We start from the raw sequence: 26,391 nt of genomic DNA, 5'->3' as shown, positions 1-26,391 counted from the left end.
TCTTCCTAGTAGTCTCTCAGCGCTTTGAGGGTAGGGCCTACTTTTTTCACTTTTCAGTTCCCAGTGACTAGCTCAGTATCAGCATATAGTAAGGGCTTAGTTCCTACATGCTTGGTAAGTCCATGAGCAGACACGGAGTCAACAGGCAGAGAAGAACGAGCCCAGAATGGCCCAAGGACAAAAATGTGACAGGCACAGGCTTGGCTGTAGCTTCTTTAGCACAGAAACAAGGCTGGAAGGATCCAGGGGACAAGACTTTTGGGACCGCCTCTACCTCCAACCATGAAGGACCACCAGATATCATTTTACTATCTTGCCCTGTTAGTGGTACGGTTGAGGGAGTTGTGTGAAAAGTCCTGGTCCATGGGTGGATGGAGAGAGAGGGGCCAGAGAGAGGGGCAGGTATGGAGCTCCCCTCCCCACTTCTCCACACCAAGGAGTCCTGATGGCTTTGCTAGGCTATGCAGACTCCTCTGACATCTCCATGAGAAGGTGATTGTGACTAGTGTCTCCTGTCGCTAGTCACAATCTAGTCAGAAGTAAGGCTCCCTTACTTCTCGGACTTTGATAAGTATCTCCCTGACCTTCAGTGTGTGGAGGCTAGGTGCCCCGACAAGACTTGAAGAGAATCTATGTTGCTTTTAAGAACGTCACCAATGGGGGCTTCCCTGGTGGCGCAGTGGTTGAGAGTCTGCCTGCCAATGCAGGGGACACGGGTTCGAGCCCTGGTCTGGGAAGATCCCACATGCCGCGGAGCAACTGGGCCCGTGAGCCACAATTACTGAGCCTGCGCGTCTGGAGCCTGTGCTCCGCAACAAGAGAGGCCGCGATAGTGAGAGGCCCGCGCACCGCGATGAAGAGTGGCCCCCGCTCACCACAACTGGAGAAAGCCCTCGCACAGAAACGAAGACCCAGCACAGCCATAAATAAATAAATAAAAATAAATAATTTAAAAAAAAAAAAAAAAAAAAAGAACGTCACCAATGGTCTCCCATCAGTCACATCCTATAGACCCTTTGGTCCTTATCTTCTATGACCGCTTGGTGGAATTTGACGTTGGAACACTCCCTGCTTGAAACCGTCCCTTGAGGGTGCTCCGGGATGCTATTCTCACTGGGTTCTCCTCCCTCAATTATTCAACACACATATGAGCTCCTGCTGGGAGCTGCAAAGGCACTGTGCTGAGACTGGGGATTCAAAGATGAAAAGAAGTTTCTGCAAGCATGTTGCTCACAGGCCAGTGGGAAAGTCACATCAATAGAAAAATAAAGTTATGTGAGTGATTTAGCCTCAGGAGGGATTGGGTGCAGTGGGGTGTGTGTGAAGCTTTTTGATCTGAATCCTGCCTCTGTTGCTTGCTAACCCTGTGACCTTAGCAAACTACCTTCCAGTCAATAAGACTCTCCCACTATCATTTATTGCCCTGAAGGTGGTTTTAGTGCTTAAAAAAATCATTCATAGGTTATACTGCTTTTAAGAATTCATATTCAGGGACTTCCCTGGTGCTCCAGCGGTTAAGAGTTCGCTCTCCCAATGCAGGGGGCCTGGGTTCGATTCCTGATCAGGGAACTAGATCCCCCGTGCTGCAACTAAAGATCCCGCATGCGGCAACGAAGATGCTGTGTGCAGCAACTAAGACCTGGCCCAGCCAAATAAACAAATACTTTAAAAAAAAAAAAAGAATTCATATTCAATTTACTAAAAAAAAAACCAAACAGACAAATTAAAAATCTGTCAGCCTTAAGGCCAGTTCAGCTTACAAACATATTGTTCCATTTACAAGTCAGGAAACTTTTAATAACCCTTTTTAGGTGCTATTGATAATATTTGACTCATTTTACAAATGTATAAATTGATTCCCTTAAGGACTTCAAACCTCACTATTGAATGTCATATATTTAATTTCCTTCTAAAGTATTTTAATCAACAAATAAGCCTCCCCAAATACTTAAAGAGAGCTTATAAATCTAATAATTAAAGTTTTAAATATGGTAATTCTTAAGTTGTTTTAAAATATTCAATACTTCATATATACTTAAGATTTCCAACTAAAATCAAAGTGTAAATCAATTAATTAACACAGTTCAAGTCAGAACCACAAAGTTAACTATTACTTTAATAAGCTGGATTTCTTAAACAATACATATGCTTAAACAAAAAGTATTAACTGATATCTTGAACATGTCTATTCTGAATACCTTATCTTTCCAGGATTGAAAGATTCATAACTACAAAGGAAACAATCATCTCAATCCCAGCTATTCCCTGGGCCACCTTCTCAACCAAGGACTGTTGCTTAATGACCAGATATCACTGAGACTTTAGCTGATGGTCCCTTTATTTATTTTGCTGATGCCCTCTAAAAGGCTGGTCTCATGCCCTTGTCCCCTAGATTCAATTTGCACACTGTGATATTACTTAATTTTTCCCCTTCCTGCAGCTACAGAACTTGATTTTTCCTTTGCATTTCTTTTTGCTCTTAAGATATTTAACTCTCTTTCCATTTAGGTGTAAAGAGCTTTGAACTTGCCAAAATTCTATACTCTTTTCATATTCTTCCAATCTTTAGGAATAGTACATATTAGAACCCCACATAACATTAAAAATAAAGTCCAAAAAATGCAGTTGTGTAAAATGCAGGGTCATCTTAATTGCAAAGTTATTAAAGGGCTGGTTTGGGGCTCATGGTGAATCTATGCAACTAAATTTGGGACTATGGCTGCAGGATCCAAATTGCAGCCCAGGCTGGAGTTTGGTGCTACCTGAAGGCAATGCCCAGTAAATAGGAGCCTGTGACTGGCTGGATTTCCAGGACAGTAGCAGGGGTTCCAGACTTTCCAGTCATTTGCACCCTTTGCTGGCCTGGTACAAGGACACTGAGAAACTGGAGATGCTGGGGCCAACCTGCCTCCACTCTGCTTCCCAACACTAGGTGCCTTTGCATCCATGGCCCAATGAGAATATTAGCCCTCGCTGTGTGAAGACAGGGGCTGGGTGAGTACAAGACCCCATTTGCCAACTGCATTACATCAAAACTCACATTATTTTAGATTTTTATTGCACTTAATTACTATACTTAAATGATACTTCATTTGGATTCTGTGTATCACAAGACTGCGTCTACCTATGTTCACAACTTCAAAGAAGGTCCTTCCAATGACTTTTCCTTCACTAAGCCTCAGTTTCCTCATCTCTAAAATGGGAATAATAGGAGTACCAACCAAATAGGGTTGATTTGAGGATTAAAAGAGAAAACGTATGTAAAACTCCAAGCACAAAGCCTTACCCACAGCAATTACTCAACAGATGTGATTATTTTTATTATTATCAATATCTTTGAACCCTCTCCCACCTTTCTTCTCTCTTCCCATCCAGGCTGTCCCTGCTCTCATGCTCTTACCTGGGCTCCCTAGTGACCTGTCTTCTCATATCTCAGTCTCATTCCTTCCATCCACCTTCCACTCTGCTGCTGGAGTAATCTTTCTTCGAGTCCTTGAGTCATGCCATGCCTCTGCTTAAAAACACTTGCTGGACCATCACTGCCTGTAGTCTTATGTCTTAGTCCATTTGGGTCACTATAACAAAAATACCATAGGCTGTGTGCCTTATAAACAAGAAATTGAGTTCTGGAGGCTGGGAAGTCGAGGATCAAGACACCAACATGTTTAGCGTCTGGTGAGAGCCTGCTTCCTGGTTCATAGACAGCCATCTTCTCACTGTGTCTTCACATGGCACAAGGAGTGAGGGAGCTCTCTGGGGTCTCTTGTATAAGGACACTAATCCCATTCTTCAGGGCTCCACCCTCAAGACCTCATCATCTCCCAAATGTTCCACTTCCTAAAACCATTGCATTTGGGATTAGACTTCAACATGTGAATGTTGGGGAGACACTAACATTTAGTCCATAGCTCCTAGGTTGTAAGACCCTTTATCTGAGCTACAGCAACCATTCCTGGCCCCATGTCCTGCAGTTCTCTCTAGGCAACCATATTCTAGTCACAAGGCCAGTACTAGAGTGAGGTGAGAGAGGTGTCTAAAGCATAAATTTAAGGAGGCCTTCCCTCTCAGGATTCTGCAACATCAGCTCATGACCAGACTCTGAAGAAGCTCTCCATGGGCAGAGGCCTGTTATCCTAATTGACCCCCTCTCTCCCTCCTTCCTCCCAGACTTCCTGGGTTCAAATTCTCACTAACTAAAAAACTCAGAGCAAGCTACTTACTCTCCTTATACCTCAGTTTTCTCATCTATTAGGTGGGGATGATAAAAAATACCTATCTCATAAAGCTGTTGTGAAGACTAATGAGTTAATATGTGTCAAGTTTTAGAAGAGGGCCTAGCACCCGAGAAGCACTCACTGAATGTTAGCTAAAACCACACACTCCACCATCCTGAAGTTTTCTAAGTCCTCTAAGGTTATAGCCTAAGTAAACATATAAATCTCAAGATACAACAAGCTACAGCTTAACCAGCTATTACACTATCAATTAAAAGAAGAAGTCAGCTTCCCAAGGCAAATAAAGGGAATTATGCTACCCCCCCCCCCACAACTTACCTTCTTAACTCAGCCAGTTCTACAACTGTCACCTACAACATCCATCCTCAGCACAGTTTCCCTGGTGTTTTTTCAGGATTAATTCAAAGTCTTTCAGTTGCATTGACAGGAAGCCAACACAAACTGGCTTAAGCAAAATAGGGAATTTATTGGACCATTGTATTAGTTATCCATTGCTGTGTAACAAACTGCAAAACTTAGCAGCTTAAAACAATAAACATTTATTATCTCACAGCTTCTGTGGATCAAGAATCCAGGCACAGCTTAGCTGGGTGCCTCTGGCTCAGGGTCCCTCACTAAGCTACAGTCAAGGTGTCAGCCAGGGCTGCAGTCATCTCAAGGCCCTCCTAGGGGAGGATCCACTTCCAATTTCATTCCTGTGGCTCTTGGCAGGCCTCAGGTTCTCATCGACCACTGGCCAGAGACATTTGTTCCATGCTGGGTGCTGGCTGGAGGCCTTCCTTATCTTGGGGCCCTGCAGTTCACAGCATAATACCTGGCTCCTCGCATGAGCTCAAGGAGGGATGGGGGTGGAGAAAGAGAGCCCAAGATGGAAGCCACATCCCATCCCTTCTGCCACATTCTGCTCACTAGAAGCAAGTCACAAAATCTATCCCACACTCAAGAAGAGGTGATTACACTAGGGCATGAATACCAGTAGGTAGACATCTTTAAGCTGCATCTTCAGAGCCAAGTTTAGAACCTAAGTGTCCTGAGGCTGAAGCAAGTGATAGCCGCTGTTGGTTTGCAAATCCCATGAAGGTTATTAATCGACTTGGGACCTCTACCCCAGCCTGAGCATGTGGGAGGAGCTGGTGGTGCTGGGTATAAACAACCCTCCCTGGGACACACACACACACACACACACACACACACACACACACACACACATGCAATTGCGGAAGCTGTGGTATTTCCTCCTTCAGCATGTTATCTGAAAGTAGATCATCATGGCGAGCCCAGGGAGAAGAACAGATGGCTGGGCTCTACAACCTTTCTCCAGTAAGCCACCAAAGAGTCAGCGACACATATCCTCTCCCTTTCTGTGGACCCCTCTCCTCTTCCTGCTCATGGGTAAGTCCACACTACGGCCACTGCTGCTTGCTACTGGTATTCCTCTGAGGCTGGTCACATTTCTGCTGGGGATTCTAATTGTTAAAAGCAGGAAATGCTTCTCCTTTTGGTAATGATTCTGCAAGTTCCACCTTACTCTGAGCTCTGTATGTGTGTGTGTGAGTATGCATAGTTACATACCATGAATAGGTGACATTCTAGCCCCGGTCACAAATAACTCTGGGCTCAGACTCTATTCCTCTCACCTTCACATTTTCCTGCTAAGAAATATTGGGTGATGAGTTTGTTCCCTATACGCTGTGGGTAAAACACACAGAGAGATACAGGGAACTTGTCCTGAGGATAAGCCACCTGTCAATTTCCTAGGGAGGGATAGAACTGCTGGAGCTTCTTTCTACATCCTGCCTTGTTCATCACATGTATGGAGGCTTCATTGGGGATCTGGAGATGGTCTGGTTGCCCTCGGCTAGGTGGCTTCTATATGAATAGCCTTTCTCCCCACCATCCTACCTCCCCCTCAAGGCCCAAGTCCTGCTAGTTTCTGAGAAACATTTCTCAAGAGCATGGCCTGGGTCACCCCTCTCCAGTGGGCAGAGCTGACCCAATACCCCAGGGAGGATCTCAACCACCTGGGCTTGGAGGTCATTGGATGTGGCTGTGGCAGTTACTGTCTGTCTGGAATCCTGCTTCCTCACCAGGGATTCAGGGAGGATAATGCAGGTAGCACTAAGGACCTGACAGCAGTGAGGATGGAGGTGGGCATGGGCAGTGAGGAAAACTCTAGAAAACTCTTAGATGCATGTATGGGGGTAGAGGGAGCCTAGACCTCAAGGCTGAATTTTAGTTTGACCTCCTTTCACTTCTTTTTGGCTGTGTTGGGTCTCTGTTGCGGTGCACGGGCTTCTCGTTGCTGTGGCTTCTCTTGCTGCAGAGCACGGGCTCTAGGGCGCATGGGTTTCAGTAGTTGTGGCGCAAGGGCTTAGTTGCTCTGTGGCGTGTGGGATCTTCCCAGACCAGGGATCGAACCCGTGTCCCCTGCATTGGCAGGTGGATTCTTAAGCACTGTGCCACCAGGGAAGCCCCCTCTCTTCACTTTCTATTTCATCCTTGCTCACCATAAAAACACAGGCGGCAGCAGGGCTGTTTATATCCACACCCAACTCTCGAGGTGCTTCTTGGTTATGTTGGATAAACCTGGAATTAGCCACATCCAACGACCTCCAAGCCTCAGATGGTCAATGCAGGGAATTTCAAACAGTTCAGGGCAAAGAGACATCTCCCTCTGTCTGGCTCCACCGGTTAGGGTTACCTCAAACCTCACTGTTTGGGTCTAGAAGGGAGTTTCCTTGATGCTTTTGTGTTTCCAAGGAGTTGTTTCAGGAACTTAGGAGGCAGTAGGGTGAAAAGTTTTGACCCCCCGCCCCAAGCTTTAGTACCAGGAATATTTGAAATTAAGTCCTTGCTCCATCATTTCTTACGTGTGTGAGCCTCTATTTCTTTTTTTTTTTAACATCTTTATTGGAGTATAATTGCTTTACAATGGTGTGTTAGTTTCTGCTTTATAACAAAGTGAATCAGTTATACATATACATATGTTACCATATCTCTTCCCTCTTGCATCTCCCTCCCTCTCACCCTCCCTATCCCACCCCTTTAGGTGGTCACAAAGCACAGAGCTGATCTCCCTCTGCTATGCGGTTGCTTCCCACTAGCTATCTATTTTACGTTTGGTAGTGTATATATGTCCATGCCACTCTCTCACCCTGTCACATCTTACTCTTCCCCCTCCCCATATCTTCAAGTCCATTCTCTAGTAGGTCTGTGTCTTTATTCCCGTCTTGCCACTAGGTTCTTCATGACCTTTTTTTTTTTTTTCCTTAGATTCCATATATATGTGTTAGCATACTGTATTTGTTTTTCTCTTTCTGACTTACTTCACTCTGTATGACAGACTCGAACTCCATCCACCTCATTACAAATACCTCCATTTCATTTCTTTTTATGGCAGAGTAATATTCCATTGTATATATGTGCCACATCTTCTATATCCATTCATCTCTTGATGGACACTTAGGTTGCTTCCATGTCCTGGCTATTGTAAATAGAGCTGCAATGAACATTTTGGTACATGACTCTTTTTGAATTATGGTTTTCTCAGGGTATATGCCCAGTAGTGGGATTGCTGGGTCATATGGTAGTTCTATTTTTAGTTTTTTAAGGAACCTCCATACTGTTCTCCATAGTGGCTGTATCAATTTACATTTCCACCAACAGTGCAAGAGTGTTCCCTTTTCTCCACACCCTCTACAGTATTTATTGTTTCTAGATTTTTTGATGATGGCCATTCTGACCAGTGTGAGATGATATCTCATTGTAGTTTTGATTTGCATTTCTCTAATGATTAATGATGTTGAGCATTCTTTCATGTGTTTGTTGGCAATCTGTATATCTTCTTTGGAGAAATGTCTATTTAGGTCTTCTGCCCATTTTTGGATTGGGTTGCTTGTTTTTTTGTTATTGAGCTGCATGAGCTGCTTGTAAATTTTGGAGATTAATCCTTTGTCAGTTGCTTCATTTGCAACCATTTTCTCCCATTCTGAGGGTTGTCTTTTCATCTTGTTTATGGTTTCCTTTGCTGTGCAAAAGCTTTTAAGTTTCATTAGGTCCCATTTGTTTATTTTTGTTTTTATTTCCATTTCTCTAGGAGCTGGGTCAAAAAGGATCTTGCTGTGATTAATGTCATACAGTGTTCTGCCTATGTTTTCCTCTAAGAGTTTGATAGTGTCTGGCCTTACATTTAGATCTTTAATTCATTTTGAGTTTATTTTTGTGTATGGTGTTAAGGAGTGTTCTAATTTCATACTCTATTTCTTAAGTGTAGAATACAAATAATAAGATGTATTATGCAAGACTGTTTTATAGATAGAGATGGTATGTGTACAGTGCTTGGCACGTAGCTGGTGGAAGCTATGTTTGTTATTATGATAATCACTGTTAAGTACATTATTCTCAGACACTATTAAAGGGTGGGCAAGTCAAATTCAGTTATCACAATCTTTGAACCCCCCTTTAATTATTTGTCAAATGATGTAGTTCAAAAATAAGATGGATGATACCTGGGACTCCTGTCACTCTGCAGGGAGCTATGTAGCACTCTGTTACAATATGATCAGGACCACATCTTGCTCCTCCCACTGACAGTATGAGAGGCTTTGTTTATCGTTGATGTGAGGAAAGATGATATCAAAACATGTTCATATGAACCCAGCCAAGACCCAGCACCTCTGGGCTTCCAGGATAGGGTGGTGAGTGCTTTTGGCCTCTATACTCCGGGGCATCATGTACATAGAATCTGGGCTCTGCAACTGACCAAATCTGTGATCTCAGGCAAGTGGCTTAAACTCTCTAAATTTCAGTTCCTTATCAGAAGAACAGGGCTACTTATCAGATAATTTTGAGGATTAAATGAAGTGATTTCTACAAAGTGCCTAATACACACATAGCAATCATAAGCAGTGTCTTCTGAATGAGAAGAGCTCTCTTTTAGGCAACCTCAAACCAACATCACATCAGCTAAGCTTCTGTCTTCTGAATCTGCCCCCAGAGTCTACCTGAACTGACCCTTTCATGTCCAGGGTTCCTAGTCCTGTGTCCTCCCTAGCTACCACGCCACAAGGTCCAAGTGCTCTGCTGATGGGGGTCTGGGCAGAGACCCCCTTGGCCTGCACCAATCTCTTCTCTGTGTCTACGGAAGCTGTAACCTTTAGGCTTTCTGAACACACTTCAACCTTTTCCCATCCCTCCAGGCTGTACTTTGGACACTCCTCTCTCTCTAACATTTTCTACATATTTTTCCACCCAGAATTCCTGGTGTAGTCTGGGTCCTGAACCCATCCGAGTTGGTCTAGGGTTTACAGAGCACTCTCTAGAGCCTCAGAAGCCCTGGAATCTGGGAATCCAGGCTGGGGTCACCCAGCGGATACTCACAGGACCTCTACAAGGAAATAAGCTGCCGTGGCCAAATGTCAGGTCTCTGGAACCCTTGGTAACAATGGTTATCAGAGATCTGAGTCTTTCCTGAGATGAGGAAATCAGGGGCTGAATCAATGCTACCTACCTATTCTCAACCCCAAACCTTGTTCCCAAGCACAGACCAGATTTCCCTGGCCAAGCCAAAGTCAGGCTGAGATCCGTGGGCAATGAGGGAAAGGTAAGATGATAATAGAGGTGAGAGATGCTCCTTTTATTCCCAATATTTTATTATGAAAATTCTCAAACGTACAGAAAACTTGAAAGAATTTTGCAGTGAACACTCAGATACCTCCCAGCTCAGTTCTATCACTGGTGTTTTACTTTACTTGCTTTATCACACACCTATTCTTCTATCCACCCTTTTAGCCATCCATCAATCCATCTTGTTTTTTAAAGATGCTCCATTTTTTACTTCATTAGTTCTTTATGATTTACAGCAACCTGATTTTATTTCTTCTCGACCACATTCTTGGAGGAAGATGGTACAGGTGTGAACATTTCTGTCTTACAGATGAGTAGACTGATTCTCAGAGAAATTCAGAAATTCATCGAAAGTCACAATGCTAATTTCCCTGTAGGAATAGAAACGTATAAAGTCTGTTTTACTGATTATTGTAGCTACATTCCTGGGAGAGAATGTTTGGGAAGTGAATGAATGGATGAATAAGGTCCATTTGCTAAGCAATGGATCTAGAGGGAGGACAGCCAAAATATCATTTCATTTCTCAACATCTGGCATTTATTACCAATATGTGTTTATTGAATGAATGAATGCACGCATGCATGAATAAACGAACAAACAAATGAACGCTGGCTTGAGGGCTCCAGTTCCTCCTCCAAGTCCCTCTTTTGTCTCTGCAGGGCTAGGAGCCTCTGAAAAGGACTCAGCCCCAACAGTGGTGAAAGGGATTCTAGGGGGTTCGGTGAGTCTCTCCCTGAACATTTCAGTAGACACAGAAATTGAGCACATCGCCTGGAGTGGTCCCCAAGAAGCTTTGGCTTTAGCAGATGCAAGAGGAAAGATTATCTTTATAGACAAAAGCTACCAGGGGCGAATAAACATCACCCAGAACAACTCCTTGTCTATCAACAAGCTGACTCTGAAAGATGCAGGATCCTACAAAGCCCAGATAAACCAAAAGAATTCTGAAGTCACCACAAGTGAGAAATTCACCCTGTCTATCTATGGTGAGTTCCAGAGAGCGTCTGTGGGTTTTGACCTTTTATTTTTAAAAGCAGTGTTTTTTCCTCTCCAGGAATTAATCTCTCTAGGACAAAGAGAACTATCACATTGGTCATTTTCACCCAATTCCATAAAAACAGGTGTCAAGAGTGAAGAACGGCCAAAATGTGTTTAAGAGCTATTTGGATTCTCTTTTCTGACATTTGGATTCTCACCCTCTATTAATATCCTTTATCCATCGGTATTGGCTTGCTAGAGCTGCCATAACAAAATATCACAGACTGGGTGGTTTAAACAACAAAAATCTATTTTCTCACAATTCTAGAGGGTAGAAGCCCAAGGTCAAGGTGTCAGCAAGTTTGATTTCTTCTGAGACTCACACCTTGGCTTGCAGATGGCCACCTTCTTGATGTGTCCTCACATGGTCGTCCCTCTATCTGTGTTGACTGCGTCTTAGTCTCCTCTTTTTACAAGGACACCAGTCATACTGGATTAAGGCCCACATTACAACCCCATTTTAACTTAATTATCTCTTTAAAATCTCTATCTCCAGATACAGTCACATTCTGAGGTAATAGGGATTATGAATTCAACATATGAATTTTGATTCAGCCCATAACACTCTGCCCTCTGGCCCCCCAGAACTCATGTCTTTCTCACAAAATACATTCACCCCATCTCAACAGCCCCCAAAGTCTTAACCCATTCCAACATCAAGTCCAAAATCTTATCCAGATATCATCTAAATCATGTATAAGTGAGACTTGAGGTATAAGTCATCCTAGGCAAAATTCCTCTCCAGTTGTGAACCTTTGAAACCAGACAAGTTACCTGCTTTCATGATGGGACAGGCACAACATAGACATTTGCATTCCAAAAGGGAGAAATCTGAAAGAAGAAATGGGTCACAGGTCCCAAACAAGTCTAAAACCTATTAGGGCAAATTCTATTAGATTTTTTAAAAAATTTTATTGGGGTAGTTATCTCTTTTATATATAGTAGTGTGTATATGTCAATCCAATTTATCCCCCCCCTTACCACTTGGTAACCATAAGTTTAGTTTCTACGTCTGTAACTCTATTTCTATTTTGTAGATAAGTTCATTTATACCCTTTTTTTAGATTCCACATATGAGTGATGTCATATGATATTTGTCTTTCTCTGTCTGACTTACTTCACTCAGTATGACAATCTCTAGGTCCATCCATGTTGCTGTAAATGGCATTATTTCATTCTTTTTTTATGGCAGAGTAATATTCCATTGTGTATATATATACCACATCTTTTTTTTTTTGATGATGTATTTTCTTTTTTTTTTTAATAAATTTTATTTATTTATATATTTATTTTTGGCTGCATTGGGTTTTTTGTTGCTGCGTGCGGGCTTTCTCTAGTTGCAGCGAGCAGGGGCCACTCTTTGTTGCAGTGCATGGGCTTCTCATTGCAGTGGCCTCTCTTTTTGTGGAGCATGGGCCCTAGGTGCACAGGCTTCAGTAGCTGTGGCACACGGGCTCAGTAGTTGTGGCGCATGGGCTTAGTTGCTCCACGGCATGTGGGATCTTCCCGGACCAGGGCTCGAACCCGTGTCCCCTGCATTGGCAGGCGGATTCTTAACAATTGCGACACTAGGGAAGTCTCCACATCTTCTTAGGTCTGAGAATAATCCCCTTTGGCTCTATGATTTATCCTTCTGGTCCACTGGGGTGACAGCCACACCCCTTGGCCCTGGGCCCTGGCCAGCAGCCCTGCCCCCTGGAACCAAGGAGGAAACCACCTCTCCAATGGCCCCTGGGCCTATGCCCTTTAGGCCTGTGGCGCCAGTGGCAGACCTGTCAACCTCTGAACTGCCCTTGGGGTCATTCTTCCCTTTTCTTGAAGGATAAAGCATGGTCTCAGCTGGACACCTCTATTGGCTTATCCTGTAAAATCCCCCAAATCTGACAGCCTTCCTTCATTTTGTCCCATCTGTGTCCCTTCAGTCCAAGGTGGCAGAATTTCTACTGAAATGGTTGACTGGATCCTTGAATTACACCATTGTCTATCCATACTCTCAGTGTTTTCTCCAGACACAAATTCTCATTTTTTGCTCTATAGATAGGCTGAGAATTTTCCAAATCTTTAAATTCTGGTTTCTTCTTGCTTAACAATTCCTTCCTCAATTTATCTTTCTTCTCTCACATTTTACTACAAGCAAAAGGAGAAAACAGGCAGTGCCCTCAACACTTTGCTTGGAGATCTCCTTAACTAAACACCCAGTTCATCACTTAAATGTTCTACTTTCTACAAAACACTAGAACATAATTTGTCTTAGTTCTTTGCCACTTTATAAGTATCACCTTTCCTCCAATAACAGGCTCTTCATTTTCAACTATTACCTTACCAGCCACACATTTAATGTTTATCTTTCTACCAATGTTATATTGACAATAATATGTCTATCTCTGAGATAATAGAAGTTTTCTCTACAGCTCTCTTCTTTTCTTTCTGAGCTCTTACCAGAATCACCTTTAACATCCATATTTCTATGAACTGTCTCTTGAAGACCATCTAGGCTTTTTCTAACATGCACCTTAAAACTCTTCCAGCCTCTATCCGTTAACCAGTTCCAAAGCCACTTCAATATTTTTGGGTATTCATTATAGCAGCACCCCAGTTCTGGTGCTAAAATCTGTGTTGGTTTGCTAGGGTTGCGATAACAAAATAGCACAGACTGAGTAACTTAAACAACAGAGGTTTACTTTCTCACAAATCTGGGGCTGGTCACGAGGTCAGCAGGTTTTGTTTCTTCTGAGACCTCTTTCCCTGGCTTGCGTACAGCCACCTTCTTTCCCTATGTCCTCAGATGGTTGTCTCTCTGTCTGTGTTGTCTCTGTCCTAATCTCCTCTTCTTATAAGGACACCAGACATGTTGGATTAGGGACCATCCTAATGACCCTATTTTAAAATAATTACCTCCGTTTCCAAATACAGTCTTATATCCAAATACAATCACACTCTGAGGTACTTGGGGTTAGGATTTCAACATATGAACTTTGTGGGGACAGAATTTAGCCTATAACACCATGTTTCTATTGGATTGTTTGATCTTTCTGAATGATTTTTAGGGTGTTCTGGATATGTTAAGGAAATGGAATTCTATGCAGTTAACAGAAATAGAATGAATCAACTTAATATGTACTAACATACAACAATTTCCAAGATATATTATTAAAATTTTTAAAAGCTTCAGGACAATATGTACAGCATGCTATTATATATATGTGTCTACAAGTAGAATATCTCTGGGAAGATCAACAAGAATCTCCTAACAGTAATTGCCTCCAAGAACAATAATTCCTGGGAAGAGGAACTAGGTGGCTGGGGCAAGAAAGCTTGTTTTTTTGTGTGTGCATGTGTACCTTTTTGTATCTTTGCAATTTCAATTTTATGTATGTATTGCCTATTCAAAAAAGAAAAAGAAAATGAACTCACACACACACACACACACACACACACACACACACACACACACACACAGGCTATGAACAGAGGAGATGGAACAAAAGGAAAGGAGAGGACCAGGAAGAAAGTCTGGAAGCACAGTGGGTCCCAAATCTAGACCAAAAGGCAAGGGCAACTCAAATTATAGAGGCAGAGCTTCCAAATCCCCAGTGTTTGGGGCTGACTCATTCATCCATTTATTTACCAAACATTCCTGAGTGTCTTTCATGCACCAGGCAGATGTTAGATGTTCAGGCACAGACACTGGCTCTGTCCTCAAGGAATTCACTAACTGGTGGGGGAGAGAGAGAAGTAATCAGACTATTGTCATGTTGAGTCTTGGTGATAACAGCTGTAGAGGATACTATGGAAGCACTGAGGAAAGGCAACCTAGCTTGCATGGGATACAAAGAGAAAAAAAAAGACTTCCCACTGGAACAGATAATGCTGGCCTCTTCCTTCGGCCCCCAGCTCCTCTACCATCACCATCTTTTTCACTTAGCCCTTTCCTGCTGGGGAAGCATTCTGAGTAGTCTTCCTATTGCCCTTGTTCCTGCAGAACAGCTGCAGGAGCCCCGAGTCACCATGACGTCTGTGAACATGTCTGAGAACGCCTCCTGTAACATCACCCTGGTATGCTCCGTGAAGGGGGCAGGGGAAGATGTTCAGTACTACTGGACTTCGAGGGATCCCCATGCTTCTGAATCCTGGGTGGGGCCTAGTCTCACCATCTCTTGGTTGCCCTGTGACTCAGACCTGCCATACATCTGCAGAGCCAAGAACCCAGTCAGCCAGAGCAACTCCCGCCCTGTCCATGCCTGGCAGTTCTGTACAGGTAACTGGCTCCTCTAAGGCCCTCCAGGGGATTCCAGAAACAGTCTAAGCAGCTATAGAGTCTAAACCCCAGGATTCTGGCAGGACACAAATGAGGTAGGGAGGTAAGAGAACAGGCCCAAAAATCCCTTTTTCTCTACCCTCAGGAGCCTGAGAGAGACTGGCAGGGGACTTGGGAACTCCCAGGGCACTGTGAAACTCCAAGGGTCTATAACACAAGAGAGGAAAAGAGAGTATGGATGCAGAAATCCAGATTGCTCTTTGCTTGGGTAGGGGTGTCTCCTAGGGTGTCCTTAGAAGGGCAGAGAGGGCAGGAGGGGCCTGGGTATGCAATAGGCAGAGCCATGTGCATACCTGTGCATGACAAGTGGTCATGGGAAAGCAGCAGGGATGCCTCATCAGAGAAAGGGGGAAGGAGGCCTGGGCAGGAGGGTGTATCAGGCTATGGTCCCCTTCAGGCAGGCTGAGGGTCAAGGGATCGAGACCAGTGTCTGAAACTGCAATGTCTCACCTCTGGCTACAGATCTAGGAGCTTCCAGAGGAGGACCAGTGGGGGAGACAGTGGCGGGGATCCTGGGGGAGTCCATCACCCTGTCCCTGGCGCTCCCGCACAGTCAGCACATAGACAACGTTGTCTGGATGTTTAACACCTCTATTATCAGCAAAGAGCGGGGAGAAGAAGCAACAGCCAATCAACTCATTAAGTTCAAGGATCCAAATCAGAACACGGCGTGGGTCTCCAGCCAGGACTACTCCCTAAAGATTGGCCAGTTGAAGATGGAGGACGCCGGCCCCTACCACGCCTATGTGTGCTCAAACGCCAGAGTTGCCAGCACAAAACATATCAACCTGAGCATCTACCGTGAGTTTCTGAGTAGAGCGCCCATCATTAGATTCATTCCCTGAAAGGTTTCTCCTCTTTGCTGCCTATCCCACCTCCCTCCTCCTACAAAATGCCTCAGACCCACAGGACAGCTACTCAGTTCACACCAGTCAGTTCACAGGAGGACAATACAATCAGCAGCTGGGCAAATTCCCCTGGCCCAGGCCCCCTTCTTCTAGGCTTCAAGTTAAGCCTCAATCAACCAACTTCTGGTACTTGCCCTGTCCTCCTGCATTGATTATTGGGTGGGACAAGGAACTCTCCAACCTGTATTTTTATAGAACATTATCACTTTGCATAAAGACAGAGCTGGCTGGGTAAAATCATAGAAGACTGAGGAGAAAGCCTTTATTGTCCCGTGACCTCCAAGAGCTTGGAAGGCTACTTGGCTTCCTTGAGTGTGAGGGAAAGAACTCAGAGTCTTCCTCCTCAGCCCTGTGCTTCACAGGAGCTTAGCTGGACAGTTTGGATAATTTATATTTGCCAGCTCCTTCACCTGTACCATTCAGACAGGGTCAACCTATCCCCCGCCTGGGCATGTTGGTGTCTCAGTACATGAGAAAAGTGTCACTGACCATGGTCGTGTTAAAATATGCAAGTCCGCTAGTTCACATCTATTGCCTACTGTGACTCAAATATCAAAGAACCAGGAAGACGATCAAGTAAAAAGAATAAGAAATTGGGAACAAAGAGTGCCAGTCTTACGTTGCTTTTAAAATTGTTAACATTTATTAAGTGCTTACTCTGTGACAGTGCTGTGCTCACCTCTCCATATTCCTTATCTCATGTAAGTAAACAAATTAGATGATGGCACCTCAGAATGTAAGCCTTGAAGGGCCTCAGGGCACTTGGAAGTGTTGTGCTTATTTGTGTTGATTGGTTTGCTTGTTCTTCACAGTATACTGTATAGAATGATGGGGTATCTTTTTTCACTTTTCATTAACTCCTCTATTTCCAAGGACCAAAGATGAGTAAAGTGATGAGTCCGAGATTTTAGAGCTATCAAAGGAAAGTCCAGGTGCACGCCTGGAGGCACCTTCCCAACCCTAAGGCCATGTCAACCCACAACTTCATGAATATATTTTGAATGGTAACTGCCCAGGGTGCAGGCGTGACTCCACATCTGGTCTGCCTTTCTCCTCACATAGGGAGGCTGAAGAAGCCAATAGTCACCGGGAACCTCGGGCTCACAGAGGACGGCGTCTGCAGGGTCAGCCTGACATGCTCAGTGGAGGACAGTGGACACAACGTGACATACAGATGGAGCCCCCTACAGAAAGGAGCTGTCGTGTCCCAAGGGGGAGCCCACCTCAGCGTGTCCTGGAGAAGTGGAGAAAAACACCCCAGCTTCACGTGCAGAGCCAGCAATCCTGTCAGCAACAGCTCCCAGCAGTTTCTTTCTAGGGACCTCTGTCCAGGTTGCTCTCCTGTTCAGCCAGACCTCAGAGCCTTGAGTCCGTGGACCCAAGAGTTTTCATTCTGAGTGGTTCTTTATAAAGTGCAGTGAGGGAGTGTGAGTGAGAGTCTTTAGAGCAGCACATTCCAATAGAAATAGAATGGAAGCCACATACGTAATTTAAATTTTTAATAGTCATATTAGAAAAAGCAAAAAGAAACAGGTAAAGTTAATTTTAATCATATATTTTATTTAACCCAATATATCCAAAATATCATCAATTCAACATGTAGTCAATACAAAGAATTATTCATGACATAATTTGCATTTCAGTTTGTACTAAGTCTTTGAAATCCAGTATGTACTTTACACTTACAGCACATCTTAATTCAGGGGCTAAATTTTCATGGACAGTAGTTGATCTGTATTCAGATTTCATAAAATTTGCAGTTGAAAAAATATATTTATTTCTGAGTAGTTCTAAATATACTTATCAGTTTTTCAATAAGGAATAGAGTAGCTGATTTTTAATTTAAATTTTAATTAATTAAAATTAAATAGACAATTTAATTCCTTAGTCATACTAACCAAGGTCACACAGCAGAAGCAGGATTGAGGCTCTGAGTTCTGTGCTCTGCTCTTCCCTAGAGAGAAGTAGAAAAAAAGGAAGGTCTACCCAGGATGTGAAAATGCTGGGTCAGGCTGTGTCTGGCAAATGGTTTTAGAGCTCCGATCAATAGTAATCTGGATTCACTGTCTAGAACTCTCCTTATGCCATTTATAGAGAGGGGCAGTGTAGTGTGATGGATAAGGGTGTTTTAGGATCTGACAGCCTGCATTCAAATCCCAGCTCAGGTACTTAAAACTCTGTGACACTGGGCAAGCAATAAACCTCTCTACCCAGGGACGGTGTCTGCCTTACTGCTATAATTTCTTGCCTAGAATATGATTGCTCAATAAATAGCTGTAGAATGAATGAATGAATGAAAAGGAATATTTCCTGCAATAGTATGGGATTTTAAGAGGCAGGTAGGATGGCCTTTATGTTTTGTCCATTGCTTGCCCCAACTCCCTTGTTGTTATTTTTACTGATATCACTCAGTTCCTCTTCACAGGACCTGAGAGAAGGACAGCACTTTGGTCTGGGCTCTCCCTGATGGTTCTTTTCACCCTTCTGTGCTTTGCGATCTCTGGCTGGTGCTTTTGGAAGAAAAAAGGACGATGTGAGTTTCTGAGATCAATGACATCTGCCAGCATTAGGCCATTTCCCTAAGGCCTCTGGAGACTTCTTTGTCCTCTCATAATTCCCTCCTAGCCCTTCTCTCCCAAGACCTCATTTCTTCTCAGAATGATAGGGGAGGAGTGTCAGTTGGGACTCTTTAGTTGCAAATAATTGAAACCCAACTCAAAACTAGTTTAGACAAGAAAGGGTGGGGAGAAGTGCAAGGGGAGTGCTTTATTATTTGGAGACTCACATAATCAGTCTATGGGCAAGGAAGAGAAGAACTGACCTAGAGACAAATGTCACCAGAGACTCAAAAGCCACCAGAGCTCTCCATCTCTCATCCCTATTTTTCCCTATAAGCCAGCTTAACTCTCTTAATACAGCCGGCTGAAGGGCAGGGGTGGGGGTGGAATGTACCAAAACACAGCAACTGGTAGCTCCAGACTCACACATACTAGTAGTTCTGACACCAGAAAGGGGAAAAAGATGTTTCCCCTCCAACTCCAATTTGAAGAACCTCAGAAATCTCTCTGATTGGCTCAGCTTTAGGTCATGTGACTATTGCTTGGACTAATCACTGTGGGCAATGGAATGAGTGTTTGTGATTGGTAGCTCCTTCTAGAACGTCAGTATTGAAGTGGGAAATGGAGTAGTTCCCAGAAAGAACAGATTGGTTAGAATATATAGGGTCCCTGGAAGAATTACTGTGAGCCAGCAAACCAACCTGATGAGTGGCTACCACAGAGGGGTTAGAGCTCTCCCTTCCAGAGAGATGGCAGGAAGCTCCAGAGAATTCTCCTCAGCTGAAGATGACCCTAGACTCTGGCCATCCTTTCCCATGGGCTTGTACTCAAATCAGGGTCCACTCTCCTCCCTAAAGCCTTTTCCCTATGTTCTCAGAAATCTCTCTCCCTCTCCTTTGACTCTCACAGAATCAGAGACTCTCTCCCCTCACAGCCCTAATGATAACCCTTCTCTAACTTGATTTCTCAGGTTCAGCCCCAGCCTTCAGTTCCAGTCAAGTTGAGGCTCCAGCTGACACACCAGGTAATATATCACCAATGACACAGGCTATGGGGTTCCCAGGCAAGATGGAAGCTCCAGAGTGGGGTTACTCAATGTGTGACCAGCAACGTGGGTACACCCAAGGGCTTGTTAGAAACGCAACTCTTGGGTACCACCCCAGAATACTGAACACCAACCTGCATTTTAAAAAGATCTGTAGGTGAATCATATGCCTGTTAAAGTCTGAGAAGCAACGTGTTAAAAGGAAAGTGGTTTGGAGAACAAAAGCCACAACCAGGCTGAACTCCTGAAAGATGGTAACCAGAGCTAGGAGAACTAGTCCTTCCTCCGGTGACTCTAGGATTCCTCAGGCATTGACTGTCATCACTGGAATGTGCCCCATGATGAGGATGAATTTACCGTCTCCACTCCAAGAATGGAGAAACAAAGACCAGATGAAACAGTAAATCTGTGACAGAAGCAAAATTAAAACTTAGTTGAAATTAAAACTCATAAGACTGTTTAGATACCTATTACCCGTAAGTATTACTGAGGCAGTGGTTTTTCCAATTTTTGAAAAAGCTAAGGAATGCTTTCTTCAAACAAAATATTATGCAACACCCCCAAATCACAATGCACGTAAAAGTGGAGCTGTTCTGATGAGTGTTGGGGTGGAGAGCTGAGATGCCTACACCTTATTCTCTCAGTCCCAAATCTCAGTGTCCTAAATTACCACCTTGAACTCTGAAGCTCTGGAGTTCTAAGGAATCCTCAAACTCTGGCCACTCAGTCAAACCCTGCTTTAAAAAACCCTATGTCACCTCTCATGGAGGGGATGCCCCAAGGAGATGGAATAGGAGGAGGGAATGTGTGGGGGATCCAGGGGCTCAGATATCCAACATTGAAGCCTTTTCTGATGGGAAAGTGTAACCAAGAAAAAGGGGGCATGAAATGGAAATGAGGCTAGACTTTGGAGATTCCCACCAGCTTCCTCCTTAGAGCTGGCAGAACAGACCCTGGTCTCCCCTAGCCTGAACGCTCCTTCCTTGACGCCCTGGGCACAGGAGGAGGAATAAAAAAGTTTTGGGGACACCACTGTTATTCCTGTCCCTCCTCCCTCCCCCAGCACATCTCCTCAGTGCCCAAGGCCTGCTTCTTTTATTTCTCTACTATCTCTCCAGAGTTTCCTCTTTGGAGACTCTGCCACTGCCTGAGTTCATGCTGTCATCAATTTTTTGTTTTTTTAAACAGGTTCTTTTTTTAATTGAAAAGTCACATATTCACATGGTATAAATCAAAAATAATCTCCTTCTAAATCCCAATCTCCAGCTCTCCCTGAAGAGACCTCCATTGTTAAGATATATGTATGTTTAAATCCTTTCAGAGCATTTTAATGCATTTACAAGCCATATATTCTTCCTTTGATTACACACATGGGAGCCATCTATAACATTTTTCTGAATCTGCTTTTTTAACTTAACAGTAGATCCTAGCAATATTAGCATACGTAGATTAAGACTGACTCCCATTTATTCCATTCTACAGATGTACCTTAATTTATTTAACAAGTCCTTATTAACGGACATTCCCATTCCTTGTAACTTCTTCCCTGAAATATTGTAATAATTTCCTAACTGGCCATTCCCTCTCCAGAACTTTTCCTTTCTATCCCTTCTGCTCCCCCTTTGCAAAGCTTAATTCTGACTGCTCTAAAACCATCAGTGGCTCCTCATGGCTTCGTCTGTTACTCAAAAGGCAAGATAACCTAGTGGTCATGTGTATGAGTCCTGAGGTCAGATAATCCTGTGTTTCTGTCCTAGCTCTCCTCCTTTATAGTGATCTTGGGCAATTCAGTCTCTAAGCCTTAGTTTCCTTACTTTGCAAAATGAAGGCACCAACCTCTCAGTTGCTGTGAGGACTGCGTGGGGCAGCACCCACGGTGTGCACTCAATAAGTGGTAACTATGATTATCGCTACTTTTGTCTACTTTTTTCCTACACAAAGCCCATAGGGGGCAGTATTGAGTAGCAGTTAAGAACACCAGGGACCAGACTACCTGCATTCAGATCCTGGCCCTCCCACTTACTTGGGCAAATATTCAACCTTTATGTGCTCCGGTTTCCTCATCTGCGAAACATAAATGAGAATAGTTATTGTCTAGGCTTCATGGGGTTTTATGCAGGTTAAATGAATTTATTCATGAAAAACATTTAGAACACTGACTGACACATAGTAGGCACTATGTGAGCCATTATTATTCTACACTTAGATCAAATGGGTTGCTTGATATGCCCCAAAGGCAGTAGACATCCACCCAGTTGTTCATAGCAGGCACCCATTCTGATTGTCCTATGCCCAAACCACTGTGGTTGTTAAATATTTTAAGTATCATCCTTTCCCAAAAGAGAGGGTGCCTCAGGTTTCATACCTGCCTTTAATCATGCTGTTCTCTCCACCAAGAATACACTGTCATTCATCAAAGTCCTGCCCCAATGTCAAGGCCTACCTTAATTCTGCCACTTCACAAGTTCTTCTCTGCTTCCTAACCAGAGACCATCTCCTCTCACTTCTGTACTTTCCTCATACTTTTCCTATGACACTTGTCACAGTTGGCCTTACATTAGTTGATTTATGTATAGATCTGACCCCCAGGTAGACAGTGTACTCCTTCAAGACCAGGTCTAATTCACCTTTGTGTTTCCCCAGAGTACCTGTCATGGCAATTAGGATGGTTTATTCAACGGGGCCAGTCCTGCTCACTGAGAGCTCCTAAGTCCATCACGTAACACACTCGATGAATGCTTATCAAATGAATGAACAAGTGAATGCTTGAAAGGAAGAAGGAAGGGGGAGTGGAATGGAGTCCTGTGAGGGGAGACAGGAAAACACCTTCTCCTCCAGTTCTCTAGGCCTCGTCTGGGGTAGGAATCAGAGCAGCTTGGATCCTTGCACAAAGCAAGAGAGAGAAGGGGGCTGGCACACGTTTTACCAACCCTGCACAATGTGTTCCAGAGCCCACTGCTGACCACACGGTATACTCCATGCTCTCCCAAGGGTATGAGAAGGTGGACACTTTCCCTAAGACTGCCAGGCACGTCTCCGACAGCAGCTCTGACAGCAATGGAACAACTGAGGAGGATGAGGAGAGGACAGAGAGGCACCAACCTGTCAATGGAAGAGACCAGGTGTGTGATTTGGTCACTCAGGAGGATGCTGGACATGACTCTGAGGGGCAAGCAGAGTACGATCTCGTCACTCCAGATGACACGGCACCGGCGCTTGTGACTGAAGGGGAAACTGTGTATACACAGGTGTTCCTTGACTTTCAGGTGAGCTCTTTTGATCAGTACACCTTCCCTCCCCCTCCCCCTTCTAGGACTATCCAGTAACCTGGAAGACTAATCTCTCCAAACTGGGAGACAGGACCAGCGGTGCAAGGGCAGAGAATTGTGATTCTATCCATGTTTACCAACATTGGGGTCCCTTGAAATGAAGGAACTTCGCTCCCATTCTTGGGCCGTAAATAAGGGAGGTGTTAGGAAACCAGAGGCGCTGTTTCCACTGCACTAAGGCAGTTCCCACCCTCTATGTGTAATCAGAACCTGGTGGGGTGCCCCTTTTCCTCAAGAGTTGAGGGCGAATCTCTGGAAAGCTCTCGTCTGGTGATTATGGATATCCTGGTGTTGGTCTGTTACAGAGACAGACCCCCGTTCCTCAGAAGAAAGAGAGGTCAGCCACAATCTACTGCTCTATACAGAAACCTCAGAAGGTGAGAACAATTTTCTCTGTATCCTAAGGCCCATAAAGTGAGGAAATATTGCCCAGACCATTTTAACTGAAAGCAGAGGAGCTCAGGTTCCACTCACTGTGTGCTCCCATGACACACTCCATGGTGCATAGAGATATTGAAACAAATATTCCTGATTTGTATCTGGAATATAATATATTTAATATATTATAATATAATATATAATTATATATTATATAATATAATAATATATTAAAATATAATATATAATATATTAATATATATTAAATATATAATATATAATATATTGATATATATTAAATATATAATATATTAAAATATATTAAAATATAATATAATATATTTTGGTGTGGCCAAAAGCTGAATATTTCTAATTAATTTAATGATATCTTATATTGATTAATCTTAACACTGACCAGAATAAGAGTCTGTAAACCCAAACACTGTATGGTCCATGTATGTTTCTAAATCTATCTCTAAAAATCTATCTCTAATCCATCAAAATGGCAACTTCCCAAAACAACTGGAAATTAGCCAACAGTCTAATGCCAAGATTTTTTGGAATATGTGCTATTAACTACAGCCCTTTGGTTTCATTAGAGCGTTAAAACATCCCTTCAGCATAGAATTCCCCATTAATAATAAGTTTATATAAAGTTTTACAGTTTACAAAACATTAGCAAACATATTCTCATCTGATCCTTAAAACAACTCTACAGGTGTGCTGTCATCCAAACTTTATAGCCAGAGAAGCTGAGATTCAGGAATTAAATTTGCCTAAGTTCACACAGATAGTGGTTGGAATTTCAATATTAAAAACCACAAGGAGTTTTTAAATAATCCTGAAAAGTCTTAAACAATTAACCTTGATCTGAATCTGGCTGTCCACTCCACTTTCACTTTCCTGAAAATATTGAGTCCATTCATACTTTTGCTTTCAAGTCTCCCCCAGAATTTCCTCACTGTAATATGTTCGAACAAGATTTTTTTTTAACTCTCCAAGTTTTTCAATTGTGCTACTTCTCTGTGATTGATGAATCAATCAGTAGATACTTATTGAATACCTTTTGTTTGCCCAGAACTGGGCTGAGTGCTATGGGGATACAAATATGTTTAAGGCACCACTTTTGACTTTGAAGACTTGTTATCTATCTTTGATGTAGGAGAGTTGGGTTGATTTAGTCACCTGAAAGGGGAGAGAAAATACTCTACATGACTGCTTATTATGTGTGCAGTTCCCAAGGGTTTTTCAGACATTGGAAATGGTAGACAGCCCTGCATGGAGGTAGCCAGGAAAGGCTTCATGAAAAAAATAATTTGGATTAGGCCTTAAAAGATGGGTAGAATTTGCTCAGTAAACATTTGTGCAAATACACAGTTTGGTTCAATCATCATCTGCCTCATGTCCTGATTTCTAGATCATGGCCTAATGCCTAGCCAGGTAGGAACTTTATCTTTGGTCTCAAGGCCAAATCTGTACTGTTGACTACGTTCACTAAAGCTGCTTGGGCCTGGCCCTTTGTGTTTGGGTCAATACTGGTCAATCTTAAAGTCATGGACAGCAGTCCCTGCTTTGAGTTTCAGAATGGTCATGTGACCCCCCCCACCTTATCTGGTCAGTCCTGCATGACTCCCACACCACTCCAGGAACTCAAGACCCCTAAAACCACCCTCACCCACAATATAAGTGGAAATCAGTGCATTTCCTCAGCCAAACTCTAGAAAGAATTTATTCCTGGCCCTCAGAATTTTCAGGACCAGGAATTCTGGTTCTGGGTCTCCTAAGGCCATTATTTCCCACTTGACCAGGAAATTCTCAAACCTACTTTAGTTATTTTCTGACACTTGTCTCTGCATGATCTCTCAAAGAAGGTTTGTGCTATTTCCAAGCTATTGATGGTACCCAACCTCCTTTCTGCATCAGCTCAAGTCTCATCTTCTCTTTAGAGCCTTTCCTGAACACTCTCAGACAAGGGATCCTCAGAACCCCTGGCATATGAAGGTCTAATGGTTTGGACTATTACTTTGGAACTTAGCCTCTATCACCTGAATTATCTTTATATAAATGTCTGTATTGTTTCTCTCGCTAGGGTAGAGACTGGGATCATTAGACTGTAGCTTCACGAGAGCAAGGCCTTTTATTGTCATTTTTGAACACCCTCAATTTGCTGCACTAAACTGTCTTATATCTCCCTTCCAAAGAGCCTAGCGCATGGCCCTCACCATTAGGAGATTCTCCGTAAATGCTTGTCATCAGCTTGGATAATTGCTTTATTAACCATATTATTGTGTGTCTTTTGGCTCACAGGTGGTGCCAGCACCGCAACAGAATGACGTTGAGTCTCCTGAAATATCTACCTATGAAAATGTCCCCTGAAAAGCAGCTGCCTCCCTCCATGAGGTTGGAGTGCTGGACCTAATAGGGCCTGGGGCTCCTGCAGGCAGAAGCACTTCAGAATTTCCTTCAGTGTCTCAGCGATGCCTGGATTTGTGCCTGCCCCTTCCTCTCACCCCCATGACTTCCCAAACCCATTAACAGATCAGACAATTTCTGGGCTCCATTTGTCTCCTTGCATGCTCATACTGTTTCTGCCTCTCAACTCAGATGCACACCTCAAAACTCTGCCAAGGCTTGTCATGTTGTTGAAGGGGACCTGGACCTTCACATGTTCCTCTAAACAGCTGCTAAGATAAATCCAACAGATATTCTCACTTACAGACACAAAGATCTAGGTGAAATCATGACCACAGTAGTATTTTTTTAAATAAAAGGCTACAAATAACCTAAGTGTCCACTTAGTAGGAATCTGGTTAAGCACATGAAAGTATACCCATGCAATGGCAAAACTTGCCACTTCTGTAAAGAAAGGAAAGTAAAGACTAATATGTGCTAATATAGAATGAGCTCTAAGATACATTGTTAATGGAAAGAACAAAGTCTTGGACAGTGTGTTTCA

General features: G+C 43.4%; 1 protein-coding gene and 1 long non-coding RNA gene across 10 annotated transcripts in view; both read left to right on the top strand.

Annotated features, from left to right (window-relative positions):
• Nucleotides 1-26,391, top strand: part of LOC309639868 — a 423,467-nt gene that overhangs the window by 326,937 nt on the left and 70,139 nt on the right. The gene's annotated exons all lie outside the window — the stretch shown is intronic.
• On the top strand, nucleotides 983-26,391 carry LY9 (lymphocyte antigen 9). 9 transcript variants are annotated; one of them, XM_082466749.1, is made up of 10 exons: nucleotides 983-5,627; nucleotides 10,521-10,847; nucleotides 14,882-15,157; nucleotides 15,680-16,018; nucleotides 17,188-17,457; nucleotides 18,551-18,658; nucleotides 19,654-19,707; nucleotides 22,720-22,994; nucleotides 23,363-23,434; nucleotides 25,743-26,391. In XM_082466749.1, exons 1-10 carry the CDS (start codon nucleotides 5,504-5,506, stop codon nucleotides 25,809-25,811), a joined length of 1,914 nt encoding a protein of 637 aa, XP_082322875.1. In that variant the 5' UTR covers nucleotides 983-5,503; the 3' UTR covers nucleotides 25,812-26,391. The 9 variants fall into 9 exon arrangements, with proteins under 9 accessions (XP_082322875.1, XP_082322874.1, XP_082322877.1 ...); XM_082466748.1 differs by having other exon boundaries at nucleotides 22,678-22,994; XM_082466751.1 differs by lacking the exon at nucleotides 10,521-10,847 and having other exon boundaries at nucleotides 22,678-22,994.

This window comes from Balaenoptera physalus (genome assembly GCF_965194825.1).
Source record: "Balaenoptera physalus genome assembly, chromosome: 1".
Lineage (NCBI taxonomy): Eukaryota > Metazoa > Chordata > Mammalia > Artiodactyla > Balaenopteridae > Balaenoptera > Balaenoptera physalus.
Note: the sequence above shows the minus strand (reverse complement) of the source record. Positions and strands in the feature narration are given on the sequence as shown.